At 71.2% G+C, this 23,048-nt stretch overlaps 3 protein-coding genes across 4 annotated transcripts; 2 read left to right on the top strand and 1 right to left on the bottom strand.

Annotated features, from left to right (window-relative positions):
* The first annotated feature begins 2,740 nt into the window (after positions 1–2,740).
* On the top strand, positions 2,741–5,796 carry PIP4K2C (phosphatidylinositol-5-phosphate 4-kinase type 2 gamma). Its single transcript, XM_082332422.1, is given in 11 exon segments — positions 2,741–2,906; positions 3,062–3,159; positions 3,263–3,273; positions 3,276–3,358; positions 3,452–3,592; positions 3,709–3,855; positions 3,970–4,008; positions 4,317–4,430; positions 4,569–4,827; positions 4,910–5,013; positions 5,250–5,796. Coding segments are annotated over 10 exon segments (1,044 nt in total). The 5' UTR covers positions 2,741–2,906; positions 3,062–3,094; the 3' UTR covers positions 5,331–5,796.
* A 521-nt stretch (positions 5,797–6,317) lies between these two features.
* DTX3 (deltex E3 ubiquitin ligase 3) lies at positions 6,318–10,202 on the top strand. The gene is given in 6 exon segments (XM_082332412.1): positions 6,318–6,401; positions 7,126–7,193; positions 7,566–8,140; positions 8,142–8,252; positions 9,271–9,488; positions 10,004–10,202. Coding segments are annotated over 5 exon segments (993 nt in total). The 5' UTR covers positions 6,318–6,401; positions 7,126–7,180; the 3' UTR covers positions 10,080–10,202.
* A 3,231-nt stretch (positions 10,203–13,433) lies between these two features.
* B4GALNT1 (beta-1,4-N-acetyl-galactosaminyltransferase 1) lies at positions 13,434–22,796 on the bottom strand (the record flags this gene model as incomplete). 2 transcript variants are annotated; one of them, XM_082332404.1, is made up of 10 exons in its annotated part: positions 22,618–22,796; positions 21,704–21,877; positions 21,005–21,111; positions 20,534–20,571; positions 20,008–20,188; positions 19,513–19,629; positions 18,744–18,931; positions 17,540–17,680; positions 14,591–14,828; positions 13,434–13,648 (listed from the first exon to the last, which is right to left on the bottom strand). In XM_082332404.1, the coding sequence occupies exons 1-10, from the start codon at positions 22,620–22,622 to the stop codon at positions 13,434–13,436; spliced, it is 1,404 nt and encodes a 467-aa protein (XP_082188530.1). In that variant the 5' UTR covers positions 22,623–22,796. The 2 variants fall into 2 exon arrangements, with proteins under 2 accessions (XP_082188530.1, XP_082188531.1); XM_082332405.1 differs by lacking the exon at positions 20,534–20,571 and having other exon boundaries at positions 20,008–20,220.
* Positions 22,797–23,048: the final 252 nt, after the last annotated feature.

Here is a 23,048-nt window from a genome sequence, read left to right as displayed (position 1 = left end):
CCCCGGGGACCCCCCCGCCCGCCCGGGTCCTTTGGGTTCTCCCCGCATCCCTGGAGCCCCCCCCAGTCCCCTTGGGACCCCAAAGCCCATGTGCCCCCCCCCCATCCCTTGGGTCCCCAAATCTCACCTGTGTCCCCCCCGCCTTGAGGTCACCCAGCATCCCCCAGGGACTCCCCACATCCCCTGGGCCCCCCCACCTCACCAGACCCCCCCCATCCCTTGGGTGTCCCCAAATCCCAACCCCCCAAGGCCCCCCCATCCCTGGGGTGCCCCCAAATCTCCCCTCCAGGCCCCCCCATCCCTTGGGTGCCCCCAAATCCCAACCCCCTCAGACCCCCCCATCCCTTGGGTGCCCCCAAGACCCTGCACCCCCCCAGGCTCCCCCCATCCCTTGGGTGCCCCCAAATCCCCCCCCAGGCCCCCCCATCCCTTGGGTGCCCCCAAATCCCAACCCCCCCAGGCCCCCCCACCCCCCGGGTCGTCCCCCCCCAGAGCCCTGCAGGGTCTGGGGTCCCCCACATCCCTCGGGGACCCCCGGGAGGGGGGGGGAGGGGACCACCCCCAACCCTGCCTGTCCCCCCCCAGGCCCCGTCTCCGCTCGCATGTCCCGGTGTCACCTCCGCGTCCCCTGTGCTCGCCACCGCGCTCGCCCCGTCCTGCCCCACAGCGAGGGGGGGGCCCGTCCCCCGGGGGACCCCCAGGACCTCCCCCCCCGGGGCCCCCCCCACCCTCTTGGGGGGCCCGGGGGGGGGCTGGGGGAGCCGCCCGGGGTCCGCTTCGAGATGCCTTAAGCCGATACCTGGAGGAATGTCTGGGCCCCCCCCCGCCCCGGCCCCAGCTCCCCAAGTGGGGGGCAGCCCCAGAAACGGGGGGGGGTCACCCCCCAAGTGGGGGGCCCCCCCCTCCTTGCACCACCCCCCCGTGTCCCCCCGCCCCCCGCGCTGCATGTCCCGGCTCAATAAAGGCCAGAGATGCTGAGAGGAGCCTGGGGGGGTGGGGGGGTGGGGAGGGGGGGGCCGGGGGGCGGGGGGAGTGGGGAGGGGGGTGGGGAGCGGGGGGAGGGGCTGGGGGCGGGGGGGGCCACCGCCACAGCCTCAGTTTCCCCAGCCGGAGCGGGACCTGTCCTGCACACAGCACCCCTCTAGGAAGCACACAGCACCCCTATAGCGAGCGCTGGGCACCCCGTTATGGAGACCACGGTGCCCCCATAGGATGCCCACAAGACCCTATAGGAAGCCCGCGGCACCCCTATAGGGAGCACACAGCACCCCTATAAGGAACACACGGCACCCCTATAGGGAGCACGTGGCACCCCCATAGGGAACACACGGCAGCCCCATAGGGAACACACAGCACCCCTATACGGAGCAAGCGGCAGCCCTATAGGGAGCAGACATCCCCTGCAGGGAGCAGAGGGCACTGCTATAGACACAGCATCCTATAGGGACACACATCAGCCCTATAGCTAGCCCACATCCCCTATAGGAGCATACATCACCCGAGAGCAAGCACACATACCTTGCAGGGAGCGTGCGCGTCCCTTATAGCGATCACACGTCCCCTATAGCAAGCACGTGTCCCCTATAGGGAGCACACATGTCCCCTAGAGCAAACACATCCTCTACAATGATCACACATCCCATATAGGGATCACATGTCCCCTATAGCGATCACACGTCCCCTGTAGCAATCACACATCCCCTATAGGGATCACACGTCCCCTCTAGCAAACACAATAGGGAGCACACGTTCCCTACAGCAATCATACGTCCCCTATAGCAAACACGTCCCCTATAAGGAGCACACACATCCCCTATAGGGACCACACGTCCTCTATAGCGATCACATGTCCCCCATAGGGATCCCATGTCCCCTATAGCAGTCACATGTCCGCTATAGGGGGCACACACGTCCCCCATAAGGAGCACACATCACCCTAGAGCAAGCACACGTCCCATATAGGGATCACACGTCCCCCCACAGCGATCACACATTCCCCTATAGCAATCCCATGTCCTCTATAGGGATCACATGTCTCCTATAGAGGTTACACATCCCCATAGGGAGCACACACGTCCCCCTATAGCAATCCCACGTCCCCCATAGGGATCCCACATACCCTATAGCGATTCCATGTCCCCCATAGTGGTCACACATCCCCCATAGGGATCCCACGTCCCTATAGGGATCCCAGGCCCCCATAGGGATCACACATGTCCCCTGTAGGGATCACACACGTCCCCCATAGGGATCCCAGGTGCCTTATAGCAATCCCAGGTCCCCATAGGGATCACACATGTCCCCTATAGTGACCCCAGGCCCCCATAGGGATCCCAGGTCCCCTATAACGATCCCACATCCCCTATAGGGATCACACATGTCCCTTATAGTGACCCCAGATCCCCCATAGGGATGACACACGTCCCCCATAGGGATTCCTGGTCCCCATAGGGATCACATACGTCCCCTATAGTGACCCCAGGCTCCCATAGGGATCCCAGCTCCCCTATAGGAACCCCGGGCCCCCATACCGATCCCATGTCCCCCATATGGATCCCAGGCCCCCCACAGGGATCACACACGTCCCCCTATAGCGATCCCAGGTCCCCTATAGCGACCCCGGGGCCGGCCCTGGCGGGCGGGGCAGGGGGCGCTGTGGGCGGAGGGGCGCACGCGCGGGGGCTGCCCCCATCCGGCTTCCGGCGGGCGGCTTCCGGCTTCCGGCGCCGCGGCGGGGGCGGGCGGAAGCGGGCGGCCATGCGGCGGCGGCGGCGGCGGGGAGCGGGCCCGCGGCTCCGCGGACCAAGACCAAGAAGAAGCAGAAACGTTTCGTGCCGCAACGGGTGAAGGTGCCGCGGGCCGCCGACCCGCTGCTGGCCGTGCTGGCTTGGGGCGTCAACCACCAGGTGAGGCCGGCAACCGGGTACCGGCTCTCCCAGGGCAACGACCGGGCCCGCCCCCCCCGCCCCCCATCCCTTTGGGTCCCGCCCTCCCGTAAGGGGGGTTAACGGGCCCCGGTTGTCGCCGCCGTACCGGGTGGGTGACACTGGGTGACCCCCAGATCAACGAGCTGAGCCAGGTCCCGCTCCCCGTCATGCTGCTGCCCGACGATTTCAAAGCCAGCTCCAAAATCAAGGTCAACAACCACCTCTTCAACCGGTGAGCGGGGCTGGGGGGGGCCGGGGGGACACGGACACGAGTGGGGGGGTCCCCAATATCTCATATTCCCCGCCCCCCTCCCCTTGAACCCCCAAATCCTCAGGGAGAACCTGCCAGCCACTTCAAATTCAAGGAATACTGTCCCCAAGTTTTCCGTAACCTCCGCGAGCGTTTCGGCATCGACGACCAGGACTACCAGGTGGGGGTGACACCCCGGGGGAGAAGGGTGGGGGTGCCCCCCCCCCCCCATTTTGACATCTGTCATCCTCCTTATCACCCCCCAAACCCAAAGGTGTCGCTGACGCGGAGCCCCCCGCACTGGGAGGGCAGCGACCGGCGGTTCCTGCTCTCCTCTGACCGGACGCTGGTGGTGAAGGAGCTGTCGAGCGAAGACGTGGCCGACGTCCACGGTCTCCTGTCCCACTACCACCAGGTACAGCGAGGATGAGGAAGGGGCTACGCGGAGGGTGACGGAAGAGGGGGAGGAGGTGACCGCGTGTCATGGCGTGTCACCGCGTCCTGGCGTGTCACCGTGTCATCCCCCCCCAGTACGTGGTGCAGTGCCATGGCAGCACGCTGCTGCCTCGCTTCCTGGGGATGTACCGGGTGAGCGTGGACAGCGAGGAGACCTACCTGCTCGTCATGAGGAACATGTTCAGCCATCGCCTCCCCATCCACAGGAAATACGACCTGAAGTAATGGGGTGCTCCCCCCACCCGGGACCCCCCCCAACCCCGCGACACCCCCCCCAAGGGGGCCAGACCCCCCCCCCCCAATTGCCTCACGACCCCTCTGCTTCCCCCCCTCCAGGGCTCCCTCGTGTCCCGAGAGGCCAGCGACAAGGAGAAGGTACCGGAGTGGGGTGATGCTGGGACCCCCAAGTCTTGAGGGGGGGGTTTCTGGGCCTCATTACCCCCCCCCAATAACGACACCTCATTATCTGCCCCCCCATAACAATACCTCGTTACCTGCCCCCCGTAACGATGCCTTGTTACCCTAACAATGCGGCGGGCGCAGGAGATCCGAGCCCTTGGGCCGCCATGGGCACCTCCCCTGCTTGGGGGAGCACCCTTCACCCCTGGGGACCCCCTGGCTGCTCCCCCTGCCCCCAGCCTGACGGTTTTTGGGGGGGCTGCCCCACATGTGCCCCCCCCCAGGGCAAGGACCTGCCCACGCTGAAGGACATGGACTTCTTGAACAAGAACGAGAAGGTCTACGTGGGCGAGGAGGACCAGAAGGACTTCATGGAGAAGCTCAAGAGGGACGTGGAGGTGGGGGAGTTGGGGGGCTGCACTCCCTTGGGCCATCAGGATGGCCCCCCCATCAGTGTGGGTGCCCCCCCCACCCCAATTAACCTCTTGGGTGCCCCCCACCCCAAGTGACCTCTTGGTTGCCCCCCCCCCCCTCAGTTCCTGGTGCAGCTGAAGATCATGGACTACAGCCTGCTGCTGGGGATCCACGAGGTGGGGCGGGCGGAGCAGGAGGAAGAGGAGGAGGTGGCGGAGGATGAAGAGGGCGGGGGGGGTGAGGAAGGGGGGGCCACGATGGCGGGGGGCTCCTACGGGACCTCCCCCGAGGGCATCGGCAGCTACCTCAACTCCCACCGCCCCCTCGGCCCCGGCGACTTCGACCCCTACGTTGACGTCTACGCCCTGCGCGGCACCGAGGGTGAGCGGGGGGGGGGGAGAGGGGGTTTAAGGGGGGGGGCCCCCCCAGGGCTGCCCCCCACCCACCCCGTCTCCCCCCGCAGCCGCCCCCCGCCGAGAGGTGTACTTCATGGGGCTGATCGACGTCCTCACCCAGTACGACGCCCGCAAGAAGGCGGCGCACGCGGCCAAGACCGTCAAGCACGGGGTGACGGGGGGGGACACCCCCAAATTTGGGGGGGGGGGGGCTGGCAGGGAGCCCCTGCTTATTTTTTGGGGGGGGGGGGGAGGTCTTTAGAGCGCTGTTGGGGTGAAAGAGGGAGGGGATGGGGGGGCAGCCCCATAGCAGGGTCTTGGGGGGGGTGTCTTGTTTGGGGGGGGTGGGGGGGGTTTGGGGGTGCAGGGGGGGTTCGGGGGAGGTCTGACCCCGTGCCCCCCCCCCAGGCAGGAGCGGAGATCTCCACCGTGCACCCTGAGCAGTACGCCAAGCGCTTCCTCGACTTCATCACCAACATCTTTGCCTAAAGGGGGGGGGGGGGGCACCCCCCAGACCAAGCCCCCCCCTCCGTGGGGGCACAGCCCCGCCCTGGGCCCCCACTCCCCCCCCCCCCCCCCAGGTTTGGGGCCCCCCCGGCAGCTTCCCCCCCCCCAGGAGCAGCCTTCACTACTCAAGTGCCTTAACTTTATTTGGGGGGGCTCTGGGGGACCCCTCTGCCCCCCCATGCGGGGGAATCAAACACTACCTGCCCCAGGGTGAGGGGGGGCCCCCCCTTCCTTCTCCACCCCCCCCCCCGCGGTGGGAGGGGGGCAGCACCCCCTGTTCTGGGGAGGGCCCAGGGGTGGGGGTGCAGCCCCTGCCCCCCCTTCTGAGCCAGGCTGGGGGGGAGGGGTATTCCTTGGCGCCCCCCCCCCATGTGGGACCCGAGGGGGGGGCACTGGAGCCCCTCCCCCCCTTACTGCAGCCCCCAGGGGTGACCCCCCTTCCTGGGGGGGACCCAGGGGGCGTCACCCCCCCTGCCCCTCCCGTTACCAGCGGGACCCCCGCACCGGAGGGGGCTTCCCCCCCCACTGTGTACTGAGAAATAAATTATTGAACTGGACCCGGCTCTGCCCCGTTACCGGGACGCTCCCCCCCCCGGGCCCTCCCCCCCCCGAACCCCTCCCCGCTACCGGGACCCTGCCCACCCCCCCGGGAACCCCCTGAACCCCTCCCCTCCCCCCCGGGACCCCTCCGAACCCCTCCCCGCTACCGGGACCGCTCCGCTCCGCCCGGATCCGGTGTCCCCCCCCCCCCGGCCCATGCCCCGTTCCCGGGAATCCCGGCCCCGCCCCGTTCCCCTTTGGCCCCGCCCCGTTCCCCCTTGGCTCCGCCCCCGCCATCACGCGCCGTTCCCATGGCGACGGGCTCGGTCTTCCACGCCCCGCCTTCTCCCGCGCCGTTGCCATGGCCCCCACCCCGTTGCCATGGCGGCCCCGCCCCGCGCGGTCACGTGACGCGCGGCGGCTCCGGGCAGGGTCCGTCCCCCCCCCCGCCGCCGCCGCCGCCGCCCCGCTCCGGCCGCGCCGCCCCCGCCATGCTGCGGCCGCCCGGCGATGGTGGGTCCGGGGGGGGGGCACGGGGATCCTTTCTGTCCCGGTACCGGCGCCGCCGGGCCCGGCCTGCCCGCCGTACCGGTCCCCTCGGCCCGGTCTGGCCCGGCCTGGCCTTCCCCGAGCGCCCGCGGGCCCCATCCTGGCCTCCGGGAACGGGCCGCGGCGGCGACCCCAGCCCCGGGCCTGGCCGCTGCCCCCATCCGGAGCCCCCCCCCGGCCCCATCCCGCCCCCCCGGGCCCCCCCGAGACCCCCGGGCCCGTCCCGCCCCGCGGTGCCCAGGGCCCCATCCCGTCTCCCCCCCCCCCCCGCCATTGCTGGGCCCGATCCTGTGTGTGTCCCCCCCCCCCCGCGACCCCCGTCCCTGCCTGCAGCCCCCCGGGAAGCTCGGGGGGGGGGGGTGACCCCGTACCGGGGGGGTGGGCTGCTCTGACCCCCCCAGCAGATGGGTAAACAACTCCCCCCCCACCCAATCTTGGGGTGCTGAAGGGGTTTGGGGGGACAACGGGGCCCGAGGAGCTTGGGAACCCCCCCCAAAACTGCTGGGGGAGGGACTGGGCCTGTTTGTTATTGTAGGGTCTCCTGGGGACATGGGGGGGTGATGCTGCCACTGTTATTGTCGAGTCTCCCCTACAATACGGGGGGGGGGTGTGTTTGGATCCTTGGGGGGGGCCGGGGGCCACCGTGTGACACCCCCCCCCCCCCCCCGTGTGTGTGTGTGTGTCCCAGCCTGTGGCTCGTGGCTCCGCTGATCCGCTGGCATCTCCGGCTCGTGCTGTCCCCCATGGGCTCGCCAGGTGGGTGCCATCCCCCCCCCGGGTGTGGGGACCCCCCCCCGGGCAGTGGGGACCCCCTTGGGCAGCTGGGACCCCCCCCTTGGGCAGTGGGGACCCCCCCCGGGTGTGGGGACCCTCCTGAGCAGTGGGGACGGGGGTGCCCCAAACCTTGCTCCCACCTCCCCGAGGGTCCCGGGGCCGTGACACCCCCTCAGCTTGCTCAGCTTTGGGGGGGGGGGGGGAGCAGGTTTAATCCTTGAGGTGCCACCTTGGGCGGGCAAATGTCCCCCCCAAGACATCCCAGCAGGGGGAGGGGGGCACCCCGACCCCAGCGGGGCCACCCTCGGGTGCCACCCCTCGGGCTCTGACGCCGGGGGTCTTCCCCCCCCCCAGTGTCGTTCGTCCTCTCCAGGATGGCGGCCTGCGGGGGGGCCGCTAAGAACAAGGTGACGGTCTCCAAGCGGGTGTGGGACTTCTTGACCAAGGAGAGCCCGGCCAAGCTGGCCCGCCTGAAGGAGGAGACCAAGGTCAGCATCATGGTGGACGGCGAAACCTCCGACATCTACGTCCTGCAGCTCTGCGTGCCCCCCCCCGGCCCCCCCGGGGGGCTCTGCCCGGCCCGTAAAGCCCTCAAAGCGTTATTGAAGGAAACGGAGAAAGAGTTGAAGAAGAAAACTCAACGCCACGGCGAGTTGGTGGGCTGCGTCGCCGTCCTGGAGCCCGGCGGGACCGGTTTGGGGGGCCGGGGGGCGACGGGGGGCCGCGGCGGGGGTTCGGCAACAGCCGGTTGTTCGCGGGAAGAGGAACCCGACCGGCAGTGTCCCATCTGCTTGGGGGAAATCCAAAAGATGAAAACGTTGGAAAAATGTCGGCATTCCTTCTGCGAGGACTGCATCACCCGGGCGCTGCAGGTGAAGACGGCTTGTCCCATGTGCGGGCGCTTCTACGGGCAACTGGTGGGCAACCAGCCCCCCCAACGGGCGCATGCTGGTCACCCGGGATGCCGGCCTCCTCCTGCCCGGCTACGAGAAGTTCGGCACCATCATCATCCAGTACGTCTTCCCGCCCGGCGTCCAAGGGGTAAGATGGCGCCGGCACCTTCCACCCGAGGGCGTGGGTGGTCCCTGAGGGGCTGGGGGTGCTGCTGGCAACCGGGCGGCCCCAGCCATCGGGGTGCTCCTTGGATTGACACCCCTAGGTGCCTCCGAAACCTGATGGGTGCCCCCTGGCCCCCTTGGGCGTCCCCAAATCCTGCTGGGTGCTCCAACCCAGTTCTGCGTCCCTGGCACCCCTGGGTGACCCCGAAACCTGATGGGTGTCCCTGTGCCAGCTCTGTGCCCTTGGGTACCCCCAAACCCTGGTGGGTGCCACTGGCACCCTTGGGTACCCCCAAATCCTGCTGGGTGCCCCCAACCCAGATCTGTGCCCCTGGCACCCCCTTGGGTGCCCCCAATCCAGCCCTGTATCCTTGGTACCCCTGGGCACCCCCAAACCCTGCTGGGTGCCACTGGCACCCCAAAGTACCCCCAAAACCCTGCTGGGTACCCCCAACCCAGCCCTGTGCCCCTGGCACCCCCCCAGCCTTCCTGGGTGGCCCCAGTCAAGCTCTGTGGCCCCAGCTCCCCCTTGGGCGCCCCAAAACCCTGCTGGGTGTCCCTGACCCAGCTCTGGGGTACCCCTGGGTGCCCCCAAACTCTGCTGAGTGTCACTGGCACCCCTGGGCACCCCAAAACCCTGCTGGGTGCCCCCAACCCAGCCCTGTACCCCAGGCTGGGTCCCTTGGGTATCCCCAAACCTGCTGCGTGTCACTGGGACCCTTGGGTGCCCCTGGGACCCCTGTGTACCCCCCAAACCCTGCTGGGTGCCCCTGCCCCCCTTAGCAACCCCCACCCCATTACCCCCCACCCACCCAACTTCCATCCCCTGGCTCTGCCAGGGTGTCCCCTCCGCTGTCCCCCTTGGGTACCCCTAAAACCCTGCTGGGTGTCACTGGCACCCCTGGGTGCCCCCAGACCCTGCTGGGTGCCCCTATCTCCCCTCCTGGGGCACCATCCCCTGCCCCCCCCACCCCTGACCCCCCCTCCTGCCCCCCCCGCAGGTGGAGCACCCCAACCCGGGGGTGCGGTACCCCGGCACCACGCGGGTGGCGTACCTGCCCGACTGTCCCGAGGGCAACAAGGTGCTGGGGCTGTTCCGCAAGGCCTTCGACCAGCGCTTGACCTTCACCGTCGGCACCTCCATGACCACCGGCCGCGCCAACGTCATCACCTGGAACGACATCCACCACAAGACCAACTGCACCGGCGGGCCCCAGCTGTACGTGGGGGGGCATCCCCCCAGCACCCCTGTGGGGTGGGGGGGGTCCCTGGGGACAGGCGGGGGGGGGGGGGGGCACTGGCTGCCACCTCTGGGGTGATGGGGACAGACTGGGGTGATGGGGACAGCCCTGGGGACAGGCTGGGGGGGGGGGCATCACCCCTGTGGGGTGGTGGGGGCATTGGCTGCCGCCCCTGCGGTGGAGGGGACAGACTGGGGGGACTGGGGGGGGCATCGCCCCTGGCACGGCTGTGGGGTGGGGGAGGTCCCTGGGGGGGGGGGATCACCCCTGGCACCCCTCTGGGGTGAGGGGGCCACCCCGAACGGGCTATGGGGGCATGGGGAGGGCATTGGCTGCCACCTCTGGGGTGAAGGGGACAGATGGGGGGGACTGCGGGGGGCATCGCCCCTGGCACGGCTGGGGGGCACAGTGGGGGTCCCGCTGCCCGGGGGGAGCACCCAGCCGGGGGTGGCGGGGGGGCACCCACGCTGACCTGACCCCTGACCCCCCCCAGGTTCGGGTACCCCGACCCCACGTACCTCGCCCGGGTGCAGGAGGAGCTGCGGGCCAAGGGCATCACTGAGGACTGAGCCCGGGGGGGGCAAGGGTGCCCCCGGGCAGTGGGGACCCCCCCCGGACAGTGGGGACCCCCCCTGGCAGTGGGACCCCCCCCGGCCCCTCCGCCACCGTGCCGGGGGGGCACTGGGAGCGTGCCAGGGTCTGGGGGGGGGGGGGGGGGCATGGTGCCATGCAGCCCCCCCCCCCCCCCCCCAGCACGGACAGACGGACAGGGTCACTCTGTACATCCCCCTGGCAGCCCCCCCAGGACAGACGGACAGGCTGGGGGGGGGTCCTGTGCCCCCTCCCCCCCCCCAGCCCCAGCAGTGGGGGTGGGGGCAGGGGGTTAATTTATTTTTTATTTTTATTTCCCCTCCCCCCCCCCCAGCTCTGTAACTTTGATCCAATAAAAATATGCAACGCTGCGAGGGGCCTGGGGGGCGGGGCGTCCCCCCACCCTGGGGCGTCCCCACCCTGGGGCGTCCCCCCACCCTGGGCCCAGCCCCTGGGGGGCACTGGGCTGGGGACACTGGGCTGGGAGAGCAGGATGGGGATGCTGGGACAGGACACTGGGATGGGACTGGGGACACTGGGATGGGACCTGAAATGGGGACGTTGGGGTGGGACACTGGATGAAGACATTGGGATGGGACATGGGGATGGGACACCAGGATGGGTCACAGGGTTGGGACACCAAGATGGGGCCATTGGGATGGGACAGCAGGATGGCACACCGGGATGGGGACACTGGAATGGGGACACTAGGATGGAGTTGGGACACTGGGCTGGGACATTCCAATGGGATACCAGCTTGGGACATCAGGCTGGGACACTGGGATGGGGCACTGAGATGAGTCACTGGGACTGGACACTGGGATGGGACCCGAGGGTGTGGACATGGGGATGGGAGGCACCAGGATGGGACAGGACCTAAGATGGGGACATCAAGGTGGCACACGGGGATGGGGACATTGGGCTGGGACACCGGGATGGGACACGGGGCCGTGTCCCCAGAGCCCGGCTGTTGCTGCGAGGGGCAAGGGGGGGCTGTGGCGGGGACGATGGGGAGGGCGTCACCTTGGGGGGTCACCACTGTGTCACCCGGGGAGGAGCTGTGGGGTGGCCCCGGAGTGTCACCGCTGAGACCTTCTGGGGCTGCTCCGGGGGTGTTTTGGGGGGGGGGGGGGTATTGTAGGGCCACCCCAGGGGTGCTGCTGCGGGACGCCCCGGGGGTGGGCACGGTGGGTGCCCGTGTCCCTGCCGCTGCCAGGAGGCCACGGGGGGAGGTGGCCCAGGGACCTCCTGGGGCTCAGGGATGGGACCCGCCTGCCTCTCAGCCCCCCGACGTGGCTCCTGCCCCCCGGGAGCTGGAGGACCCCAACCCTGGACCTGGAGTGGCCTTGTCCCTTGAGGGTCCCTGTCCCTGGTGTGTCCCGGTCCTTGTCCCTGCCACCTCCTTGTCCACCACGTGTCCCTGTCCTTGGTGTGTCCAAGATCACATCCCTGCTGTGGCCATGTCCTTGTCCCTGGGACCTCCTTGTCCATCCCACGTCCATCCCATGTCCCTGCTGTCCCCTTGTCCCTGCTGTGGCCATGTCCTTGTCCATCACATGGCCATGCCCGTGTCCCTGGCGTGCCCTTGTCCCTGGCGTGCCCTTGTCCCTGGCGTGTCCATGTCCCTGGTGTGGCCATGTCCTTGTCCCTGGCACATCCATGCCTGTGTCCCTGCCATGTCCTTGTCCCTGGTGTGGCCACGACCCCTCACAGCCCCCCCCAGACGTCACCTACAGCCAAAACAAGCCCAAATCTGAGCGGGTGCTGGGGCAGGATGGGACCCTGATGGGTGCTGGTGGGACCCTGATGGGTGCTGGTGGGAGTCTGATGGGCGCTGGGGCAGGATGGGACCCTGATGGGTGCTGGTGGGACCCTGATGGGTGCTGGTGGGACCCTGATGGGCGCTGGGGCAGGATGGGACCCTGATGGGCGCTGGTGGGAGTCTGATGGGCGCTGGTGGGAGTCTGATGGGCGCTGGGGCAGGATGGGACCCTGATGGGACCCGAGGGGGGGGGGGGTCCAGGGGGACCCAGGGGGCTCCTGCATCCCCTGTGGATAAACCACGCCCCCTTGCCCGTAGGCCACACCCCTGAGGAGCCACACCCCGACAGGCCACACCCCCACAGCCAGGCCACAGGCCACACCCCCCCGAGAAGCTACATGCTCAGCTCTGTGCCACACCCACTGCGGACCACGCCCCATGGGGCGGGGTCATGTCCTGGCAAGACCACGCCCCTGGTCGGGCCACGCCCCCTCACTAGGCCACACCCCTCCAGCACCCCATAGCCCCTGGCTCTGCCCCCCCATGAGCAGGCACCTCCCCTCCCCCATGGGACCCCGCCCCCTGTGACATCACCCCCTTGCAGCGGTGGTGGGGGCGGGGCTTGGAGGAAGAGGAGGGTTTAAGGTGTGGGGGTGGAGCTTGAAGGGGTGGGGCTAAGCCATGGGGTGGAGCTTAAAGGGGCATGACTGAGGTGGGAATGGGCGGGGCTTGCAGTGCTAGGGTGGGGCTTGAGAAAGGGGCGGGGCTAAAAGTGGGCCCGGGGCTTAAAGGGCGGGGCAGTACAGTGTGGGGGCGGGGTTTGAAGTGGGCGGGGCTCAAAGAAAGGCAGGACTATGGTGGGGCGGGGCTTGAGGAAAGGGGCGGGGCTATGCTAGGAGTGGGCGGGGGTGAGGAAAGGGTGGAGCTAAGGTGTGGGGCCTGGCTTAAAGGGGCGGGGCTACGGGGTGAGGGGGCGTGGCCTGTCCTTTTTCAGAAGAAAGAGGCAGATTCCCAGCTCGTTAAAATCTCACCATCCATTGGGTAGAAAAGGGTGGGGGGCAGCCCCTCCCCCAGCCCGGCCCTGGGGGTCCCGGGGGGGGGTCCCGGGGGGGGGGGAGGGGCCGAGTCTTGGCACAAAAATCCCGGTGGCAGCGCGGGGGGGGAGGGGCTGTACAATAGAAAACTGAGTCGGGGGGGGAGGGGCAAAAGGGGGGGCACCCGGACGCCTGGGGCTCCCCTCCTCCCCCACCCCCTCCCCACCCCCCCCCAAAGTACAAAAGAGCTAAAAACACCGCGGGGGGGGGGGGTACCGGGGGTGCTCCAGGGTGGCCATGGTCCCGTGGTGGCCCTGGATGGTGGCCCCGGATGGTGGCCCACGGCAGTGGCACCGGGGGGTGGCCCTGGATGGTGGCCCATGGCAGTGGCCCATGGGGGTGGCCCATGGCGGGGGGGGGGGGGAGGGTGTCCCCTGGGTGGTGGTGGCCCATGACGGTAGCCCGTAGGGGTGCCCCTGGGCGGTGGCCCATGACGGTGGCGCGCGGTGGCCGGCGGGGGCGGGGGGGAAGGGTGGCTAGTTGCCGGCCATGCACTTGAAGCGGTTCTTGAAGAAGAAGAGGCGATGCTTGAGGCGCAGGCTGTCGTCGCGGGCGGGCGGGTAGCGGTAGCGGGCGTACTGCCGCTCGCCCTCCGTCCGGCGCCAGGGCAGCGCCAGCTTGGAGGCGTGATCCACCACCACGTCCTCGCAGGAGCCCACGTGCAGCACCCCCAGCCCGTCGATGAAGAACTCTGGGGACACCCCCCAAAAACGGCCTCAGCGCTGCCGGTACTGGAGACACCCCACCCCCACCCCAGTCTCTTCCAGGCGTCCCAGTGCTCCCCAGCGAGGACCCCATGGCGGGGGGACGATGGACACCCCCGTGCCCGGCCCCTTCCCTCCCCACCCCGGGGTCTCCCCAAGTTATCTCCCAGGGGACCCCAATATCTCAGCCCCCCCCCCCCCCCCCGGATCCCAGCCTTCAGCCCCCTCCTCTCCCCCAATGTCTGAACCTCCACCATGGGACACCCCAGCCCCCTGGACCCCCCCCGGACATGCAGGACCCTCCCCCCCCCGGTACCCCCCACTCCTGGGGCACCCAGCACCCCGAAATGGGACCCTCACCCCCCCAGGACACCCTGGCCCCCATCTGGGGACAACCAGGACCCCCCGGGCCCCCCCTCCGGACCCCCCAGCATCCCCGCTCCTCCCCTGGGACTCCTGGACCCCCTGGACTTTGCCCCCGCCCCCCCCGGCACTCCAACATCTGAACCCCCCCGGGACCCTCCGGGACCCCCCCAAGTTCCCCTCCCGGACCCCCCTCGGGACTCCCAGGCCCCCCCCAGGACCCACCCCCGCCCGGGACCCCCCAAACGCCCCCCAGGACCCCCCCAAGGTCCCCTCCCTGACCCTCCCCCCCCAGGACCCCCCAACCACCCCCGGGACCCCCAGGACCACCCCAGGACCCCCCAGACGCCCCTCGGGACTCCTCCCTCCCCCGGGCCCCCCCCAAGGTCCCCTCCCTGACCTCCCCCCAGGACCCCGACCGCCCCCGGGACCCCCTAGGATCCCCCGAGGTCCCCCAGCCCCCCGCCACCCCGGGACCCCCAGGACCGCCCCAGGACCCCCGCCCCCCCGGAACCTCCCAGCCCCCCCCCAGGACCCCCGCCCTCCCCCAGGAGCCCCCCCCTCACCGAGGTGGGCGACCCGGCGCAGGCGGGGGTCGAAGCCGACCTGCCGGACCTTGTCGGTGCGGGCCAGGAAGAAGTTGACGACGCCGTCGGTGACGACGCAGGCGGGGAACCCGGGCAGGCGGTGGTGGAAGCCGGGCCGCGTCCGCAGGCAGTCGCCCCCCGCGCCGCCCCCCCGCACGCTGAGCCGCTGCCGGTAGGTGGTGGTGTAGCCCGTGATCTCCCGCACCGCGCCGCCCACCTGCGGGACCGCACCGCCCGCTGGCACCGGCACCGGGGCACCCCGGCACCCCCGGCATCACCGGCACCGGGAACCGGCACCCCCGGCATCACCGGCATCACGGGCCCCGGCACCGGGAACCGGCACCCCCGGCATCACCGGCACCGGGGCACTCCGGCACCCCCGGCATCACCGGCCCCGGCACTGGGAACCGGCACCCCCGGTACCGGGAACTGGCACCCCCGGCACCCCCAGCGTCACTGGCACCGGGAACCAGCACTCCCAGCATCACTGGCACCGGGGCACCGGGGCACCCCGGCACCCCCGGCATCACCAGCACCACCGGCTCTGGCACTGGGAACCGGCACCCCCGGCATCACCGGCACCGGGAACCAGCACTCCCAGCATCACCCGCCTGCAGCCCCAGCACCGGGAACCGGCACCTCCGGCATCACTGGCGCCAGGAACCGGCGCCCCGGCACCCCCGGCATCACCCGTCTACAGCACTGGGCGCTGGCACTGGGAACGACACCGGCAACCGGTAACCCACCCCCCCCCCAGCATCACCCACCTGTGGCACCGGCACCGGGAACCAGGAACCGGCACCCCCAGCGCCACCCGCCTGCAGCACTGGCACCGGCAACTGGGAACCGGCACCCCCGGTACCCCCAGCATCACCGGAACCGGCATCCCCTGGTACCCCCAGCATCGCCGGCACCGGGAACAGGCACCCCCGGCACCCCCAGCATCACCCACCTGGAGCACCGGGAGCTGGCAACGGTAGCGGCACCGGTACCCGAGATATTGCCGGTGCCCCCCAGCATCGCCCAGCTGTGGGACGGCACCAGGGGCTGACACCAGGCCCCCCCTGCACCCCCCGGTACCCCCAGCATCACCCGCCTACAGCACTGGGCGCTGGCACTGGGAACGACACCAGCAACCAGTACCCCCCCAGCATCACCCACCTGCAGTACCGGCACTGGGAACTGGCACCCCCAGCACCCCCAGCATCGCTGGCACTGGGAACTGGCACCTCCAGCATCGCCCACCTGTGGCACCAGCACTGGGAACAAGGAACCAGCACCCCCCAGTACTCCCCAGCATCACTCACCAGTGGCACCGGGCGCTGGCAAAGGTAATGGCACCGGTACCCGAGACACCCCCAGTATCCCCCAGCATCGCCCGCTTGTGGCACCGGCACCGGGAACCAGGAACCGGCACCCAGTACCCCCCAGCATCACCCACCAGTGGCACTGGGTGCTGGCAAAGGTAATGGCACCGGTACCCAAGCATCACCCGCCTGTAGCACCGGCACCAGGCACCGGCACCAGGAACCAGCACCCTCTGGTATCCCCCAGCATCACCCACCTGCGGCACCAGCACTGGGTGCTCGGACCAGGAACTGGCACCCCCAGCATCACCAGTGGCACCGGGCGCTGGCAAAGGTAACGGCACCGGTACCTGAGACATCCCCGGTGCCCCCCAGCATCGCCCGCCTGCGGGACTGCACCGGGTGCTGGCGCTGGGCACTGGGACAGCACCCAAGACCCCCCCAGCATCACCCGCCTGCAGCACAGGAGCCAGGCGCTGGCACCAAGAATGGCACTGGCACCCCCAGTACCCCCCAGCACCACCCACCTGCGGCACCAGGCACTGGGAACAGCACCAGCACCCCCAGTACCCCCCAGCACCACCCACCTGCGGCACCGGCACTGGGAACAGCACGAGCACCCCCAGTACCCCCCAGCACCACCCACCTGCGGCACCAGGCACTGGGAACGGCACCAGGCACTGGGAACGGCACCAGCACCCCCAGTACCCCCCAGCGCCACCCACCTGCGGCACCAGGCACTGGGAACAGCACCAGCACCCCCAGTACCCCCCAGCACCACCCACCTGCGGCACCGGCACTGGGAACAGCACGAGCACCCCCAGTACCCCCCAGCATCACCCACCTGCGGCACCAGCACTGGGCGCTGGCACCGGGAACGGCAACAGCACCCTGTACCCCACCCCCCCACACCTATGGGACAGCACCGGCACCAGGCGCTGGCACCAGGCCTCGAGATGTTCCCAGTACCCGCCAGCGTCACCCACCTGCGGCACCAGCACCAGCACCAGGCACCGGCACCAGCACCTGAGCCATCCCCCCCCAGCATCGCCCAACGGTGGCACCAGGCGCTGGCACCGGCACCGGGTGCTGGCACCCAAGATCCCCCCAGAATCCCCCACCTGTGGCACCGGGCACTGGGAACAGCACCATCACCCCCAGTACCCCCCAGCATCACCCACCTGCAGCACCGGCTGCTGGCACCAGGCACCCAGGACCCCCCAGTACCCACCCAGCATTGCCCACCCGTGTCACTGGGCGCCAGCACTGGGCACCGGCACCCGAGACCCAAGACCCCGCCTGGCATTGCCTGCCTGTGGCACTGGGCACCGGCACCCCTGGGACCCCCACCCACGGCACCCCAGCCCACCGGCCCCCCCCAGCGTGGTGCCACCCACCCACAGCACTGCCAAAGCACTGGGTGCCAGCACCCTGGGGGACACTGGGGGACACTGGGGGACACCTGGCACCAGGCACTGGGGGTGTGGGGCACTGGGGCACCCCCCCAGCACTGGGGACACGGGGCACCGGGACCCCCCTATCCAGAGCATAGGGACCCATGGCCACCAGCACCCCACCAGTGCCCCCCCCGAGCCCCTGGGTGCCCCCCCAGCGCCCGCACCAGGTCCAGACTGGTTTTCTCCAGCACGTCCACCAGCTTCTCCAGGCGGGTGCGGGGGGTGAAGATGAAGTCGTCGTCCACCCACAGCACGTACTTGGTGGTCACCTGCGAGACCGCCAGGTTCCTCCCGGCGAACCAGCCCTGCGGGGCCCGCTGTCAGGGCCCGCCGCCCCACGGCCGCCCCACGGCCGCCCCCGAGCCCCACGGCCCTGCCAGGGTCCTGCCATGGCCCCCCCTCCCCAGGGACCCCCAGCCCTGCCAGCCCCCCATGTCCCCCATCCCCGGGACCCCATGCCCCTGCCACCGCGCTGTGTCCCCCATCCCCGGGGACCCCACACCCCTGCCACCCCCCCCGTGTCCCCCATCCCCGGGGACCCCACACCCCTGCCACCCCCCCCGTGTCCCCCATCCCCGGGGATCCCACAGCCCTGCCAGCCCCCCCGTGTCCCCCATCCCCGGGGACCCCACACCCCTGCCACCCCCCCCGTGTCCCCCATCCCCGGGGACCCCACACCCCTGCCACCCCCCCCGTGTCCCCCATCCCCGGGGACCCCACACCCCTGCCACCCCCCCCGTGTCCCCCATCCCCGGGGATCCCACAGCCCTGCCAGCCCCCCCGTGTCCCCCATCCCCGGGGACCCCACACCCCTGCCACCCCCCCCGTGTCCCCCATCCCCGGGGACCCCACACCCCTGCCACCCCCCCCGTGTCCCCCATCCCCGGGGACCCCACAGCCCTGCCAGCCCCCCCGTGTCCCCCATCCCCGGGGACCCCACACCCCTGCCACCCCCCCGTGTTCCCCATCCCCGGTGACCCCACACCCCTGCCACCCCCCCCGTGTCCCCTATCCCCAAGGACCCCACACCCCTGCCACCCCCCCCGTGTCCCCCATCCCCGGGGACCCCACACCCCTGCCACCCCCCCGTGTTCCCCATCCCCGGTGACCCCACACCCCTGCCACCCCCCCCGTGTCCCCTATCCCCAAGGACCCCACACCCCTGCCACCCCCCCCGTGTCCCCCATCCCCGGGGACCCCACAGCCCTGCCAGCCCCCCCATGGCCCCCATCCCCGGGGACCCCACACCCCTGCCACCCCCCCCGTGTCCCCTATCCCCAAGGTCCCCACACCCTTGCAACCCCCCCGTGTCCTGCTCTCCCTGCACTCCCACAACCCTCCGGCCCTGCCAGCCCCCCCAGCCCCCACCTTGCCGAAGGGCATGAGGTAGTGCTCGAGGTGGGGGCCCTGCAGGGGCTCGGGGCGCTGGCTGTCATCGGCCACCACGATGGTGACGGAGGGGTAGAAGCGGCGGATGCTGGCGATGAGCCCCCGCAGTTTGTCGTAGCGCAGGAAGGTCTTGGTGGCAATGGTCACCAGCGCCGTGATGTTGTACCCTGCCGGGGGTGGGGGGACGTCAGCTGGGGGGACTGGGAGCACTGGGCACCTGCACTGGGAGGACTGGGGCACGCAGCGCTGGGAGGACTGGGCGCCCCAACAATGGGAGGACTGGGGCACCCCGCACTGGGGGGACTGAGAGGACTGGGCACCTGCACTGGGAGGACTGGGGCACCCAGCACTGGGAGGACTGGGAGGGCCAGGCACCCACACTGGGAGCACTGGGTACCTGCACTGGGAGGACTGGGCACCCACACTGGGAGGACTGGGGCACTCAGCACTGGGAGGACTGGGCACCCCACAATGGGAGGACTGGGAGGACCAGGCACCCACACTGGGAGGATTGGGGCACCCCACACTGGGAGGACTGGGTGCCCCAACACTGGAGGACTGGGAGAACTGGGGCACACCACAATGGGAGGACTGGGCCCCCTCCACCACTGGGAGTACTGGGCGCCCCAACAACAGACTGGGCACCCCACAATGGGAAGACTGGGACCCCCCCAGCACTGGGAGGACTGGGCCCCACCAACTGGGAGGACTGGTTTTGGGGTGCGTGGGTGGGGTCCCCGTGGCTCACCTCCGTCCCCGTCCCCGTCGCTGTCCCCGGGGGGGCCGGGGCCGTAGAGGCGGGGGGTGGGTGGGTGCCGGATGCGGATGGCGAAGGCGGCCTCGTGCCCGTCGGTGGCGAACTGCACTGGAAGGCCAACGGGGCGCTGGGTGTCCCGGGAGGGCAGCACCCACCCGCCTCGGGGCGCCCTGTGCCCTCGGGGCGCCGCCACGGGGACGTGGTGTCAGCGGGGCGCCCCTGCACCGAGCCCGGCTGTGCCGCCGCCACCGCACCCCCGGGGCAGGGACCCTCTGTGGCACCCGCAGGGCCAGCACCCACCCGTGGCACCCGTGGGGCCAGCACCCTTCCAGGGCCCACCCATGGGGCCAGCACCTAACCAGGTTGCACCCATCGCACCCATGGGCCAGCACCCATCCAGGTCCCACCCGTGGCACCCATGGGGCCAGCACCCAAGCAGGTCCCACCCGTGCCCCCCAGGGCCCACCCCCAGTCCGCAGCACCCACCGATGTCGGCGGTGTCGGGGTGGAAGAGGGTGTTGGTGTAGGTGACGAACTGCAGCTGGCGGTTGAGGTGGTCCAGGTGGGCGGCGGCCATCGAGAGGTGGGGCTGCCCCTCCCCCCGCAGCTCCACGCCCTCCACCACGGCCGCCACCGCCAGCGTCCCCATGGTGGCCGTCAGGTTCACCTGCGGGAGGGGGGACCCTGGGGTGGCCACGCCTGGGACGCAGGGGGCTGTGGTACCCAGGCAGGGGCACGCCCTGCCCACGCCCTGCCCACACAGGAGCACACCCTGCCCACGCCCTGCCCTGCCCACACAGGACCACGCCCTGGCCACGCCCTGGCCACGCAGGACCACGCCCTGGCCACGCCCTGCCCACACAGGAGCACACCCTGCCCACGCCCTGGCCACACAGGACCATGCCCTGCCCACACCCTGCCCACACAGGACCACACCCTGCCCACGCCCTGCCCACACCCTGCCCACGCCCTGCCCACACAGGACCACGCCCTGCCCACGCCCTGCCCGCACCTGGTAGGTTTTCCTGCCCGTTGCCTGCAGGCTGAGCCCTGCGGGGCCACAGACACGGGGCCATGAGCAGGGTGGGGGGCACTCCCCCTCCCCCCAGCCCCCCCGCGGTGGGGGTGTCACCCCCTGCCCCCCCCATGCCCATCATGCGCCCCCAGAGCCCCAGCCCTCCCCTTGCCCCCCAGTGCTGCTGTACCCCCCCATCCCCCCGTGCCCCCCATCCCCCTTGCCCCCCAGTGCTGCTGTACCCCCCCATCCCCCCGTGCTCCTTGTACCCCCCCATCCCCCTGTGCCCCCCATCCCCCGTGCCCCCCAGTGCTGCTGTACCCCCCCATCCCCCTGTGCCCCCCATCCCCCGTGCCCCCCAGTGCTGCTGTACCCCCCCACCCCCGTGCCCCCCCGTGTCCCCCCCACTCCTGTGCCCCCATCCCCCTGTACCCCCCCCGGGTGCCCCCCCAGCCCCCCGCCCCTCACCGGGCACCAGGACGGTCTGCAGCGGCCGCACCTCCACCCCCTGGGCCGGGTACTCGAGGGGGGAGTTGGCGCGGACGATGAGCAGCCGGTCAGCGGGGGTCTGCACCCTGCGGGGGGGGGCTCAGCGGGGGGCGGCCTGCCCCACAGCACCCTGCCCCCACCGAGCCCTGGGGGGCCCCGTCCTGCCCCACACCGAGCCCAGAGGGTCCCACCCTGCCCCATGCTGACCCTGGGGGGCCCACCCTGCCCCATGGTGATCCCAGAGGGTCCCACCCTGCCCCATGCTGACCCTGGGGGGCCCACCCTGCCCCATGGTGATCCCAGAGGGTCCCACCCTGCCCCACCCTGCCCCCAAAGGGCCCATCCTGCCCCATGTCGACCCCAGGGGGGCCCACCCTGCCCCTGAGGGGTCCCCCCCTGCCCCATGGTGATCCCAGAGGGTCCCACCCTGACCCACCCTGACCCCAAAGGGTCCCCCTCTGCCCCATGGTGATCCCAGAGGGTCCCACCCTGACCCCGGGGGGTCCCACCCTGCCCCACCCCGATCCCAGAGGGTCCCATCCTGCCCCACACTGACCCTGGGGGGTCCCACCCTTCCCCACCCTGACCCCAGAGGGTCCCACCCTGCCCCATGGTGACCCCGGGGGGTCCCACCCTGCCGCCGGGGGTCCCCCACGCCACCCGGGGCGCCCCGCTCACCGCAGGCGGTAGCTGTGGTACTCGCGCTCGCGCTGGCGCTGCAGGTGGGGCCGCTCGCCGGGGGCGAAGGCGCTGGCGAAGTCGACGCCGGGGCCCTGCCCGAAGAGCTGCCGCTGGAGGGGCAGCGCCAGCCCCGGCTCGGCCTCGCAGGAGCAGCCGTTCCTGGGCAGCAGCCTGCCCCGCGCGCCGTCACCGCGCCGTCACCGCGCCCGCTCCGCACCCACGGGTGGGGACAGTGCCCACCCGCGCCCGGCCACCGCCCTCACACCCGCCCCGGCCCCGCCTGGTGCCGCCCAGCACCGCCCAGCACCACACCAGCACCCGCCCTGGCACCGCCCCATCACCCCCTCCCCAGGGTGCCTCCATCCCCGTGGGTGCCCCCATCCCTGGGTGCCCCATGCCCCACCCTTGGGTGCCCCCCCCGATGTGCTCCCACCCACGGGTCCCCCCACACCACGGGCGCCCCCGCCCTGAGATGTCCTCACCCCTGGGTGCCCCAGCGCCCACCCACGAGTGCCTCCCGCCCCTGGGAGTCCCAGCCCCCACCCCTGAGTCCCCCCACCCCTGGGAGTCCCACCCCCCCATGGTTGCCCCTCACCCCCGGGTGCCCACTACCCATGGGTCCCCCCCCATGGGTGCCCCTCAGCCCCGGGTGTCCCCCCCCATGGGTGTGGTGCCCCCCCGGGAGTCCCATCCCCCCACCATGGGTCCCCCCACCCATGGGTGCCCCCCTCATGGGTCCCACCCCTCCCCCGGGTGCCTCCCCCCATGGGTCCCCCACCCCATGGGTCCCTCTACCCCATGGGTGTCCCCCCGCCCAGGAGTCCCATCCCCCATGGGTGCCCCTCACCCCCAGGGCCCCTCCCCCCATGGGTCCCCCCCCCATGGCCCCCCCCGGCGGCGCGGCTCCTTACTCCATCACCTCCTCCCTGAGGCGGAAGGGGACGTGGGGGTAGGAGCGGGCGGGGGGCGGCAGCGGCGGCGGCACGAGGCGCTCGGGCGGGGGGCGGCGCGCGCCGGGGCCGGCGGCGCCGCGGGGCGCGCGCAGGTGCAGGTAGAGCGCGGCCAGCGAGGCCGAGCCCAGCAGCAGCAGGAGGCAGAGCGGCCGCGGCGCCCCCCGCATCCTGGGCGCGGGCCGGGCCGGCGGGGGGCTGCGGGGGGCCCCGGCACCCCGTCACCCCCGAGCCCCGCACCCCCGAGCCCCGCACCCCCGAGCCCCCGAACCCCAGAGCCCCCGGCACCCCCGCACCCCCCGCACCCCCGCACCCCCGAACCCCCGAGCCCCGGAACCCCCGAGCCCCGGAACCCAGCACACCGTCACACCAGCACCCCCAAACCCCGAACC

This window comes from Platalea leucorodia (assembly GCF_965183815.1).
Source record: "Platalea leucorodia genome assembly, chromosome: 23".
NCBI lineage: Eukaryota > Metazoa > Chordata > Aves > Pelecaniformes > Threskiornithidae > Platalea > Platalea leucorodia.
Note: the sequence above shows the minus strand (reverse complement) of the source record. Positions and strands in the feature narration are given on the sequence as shown.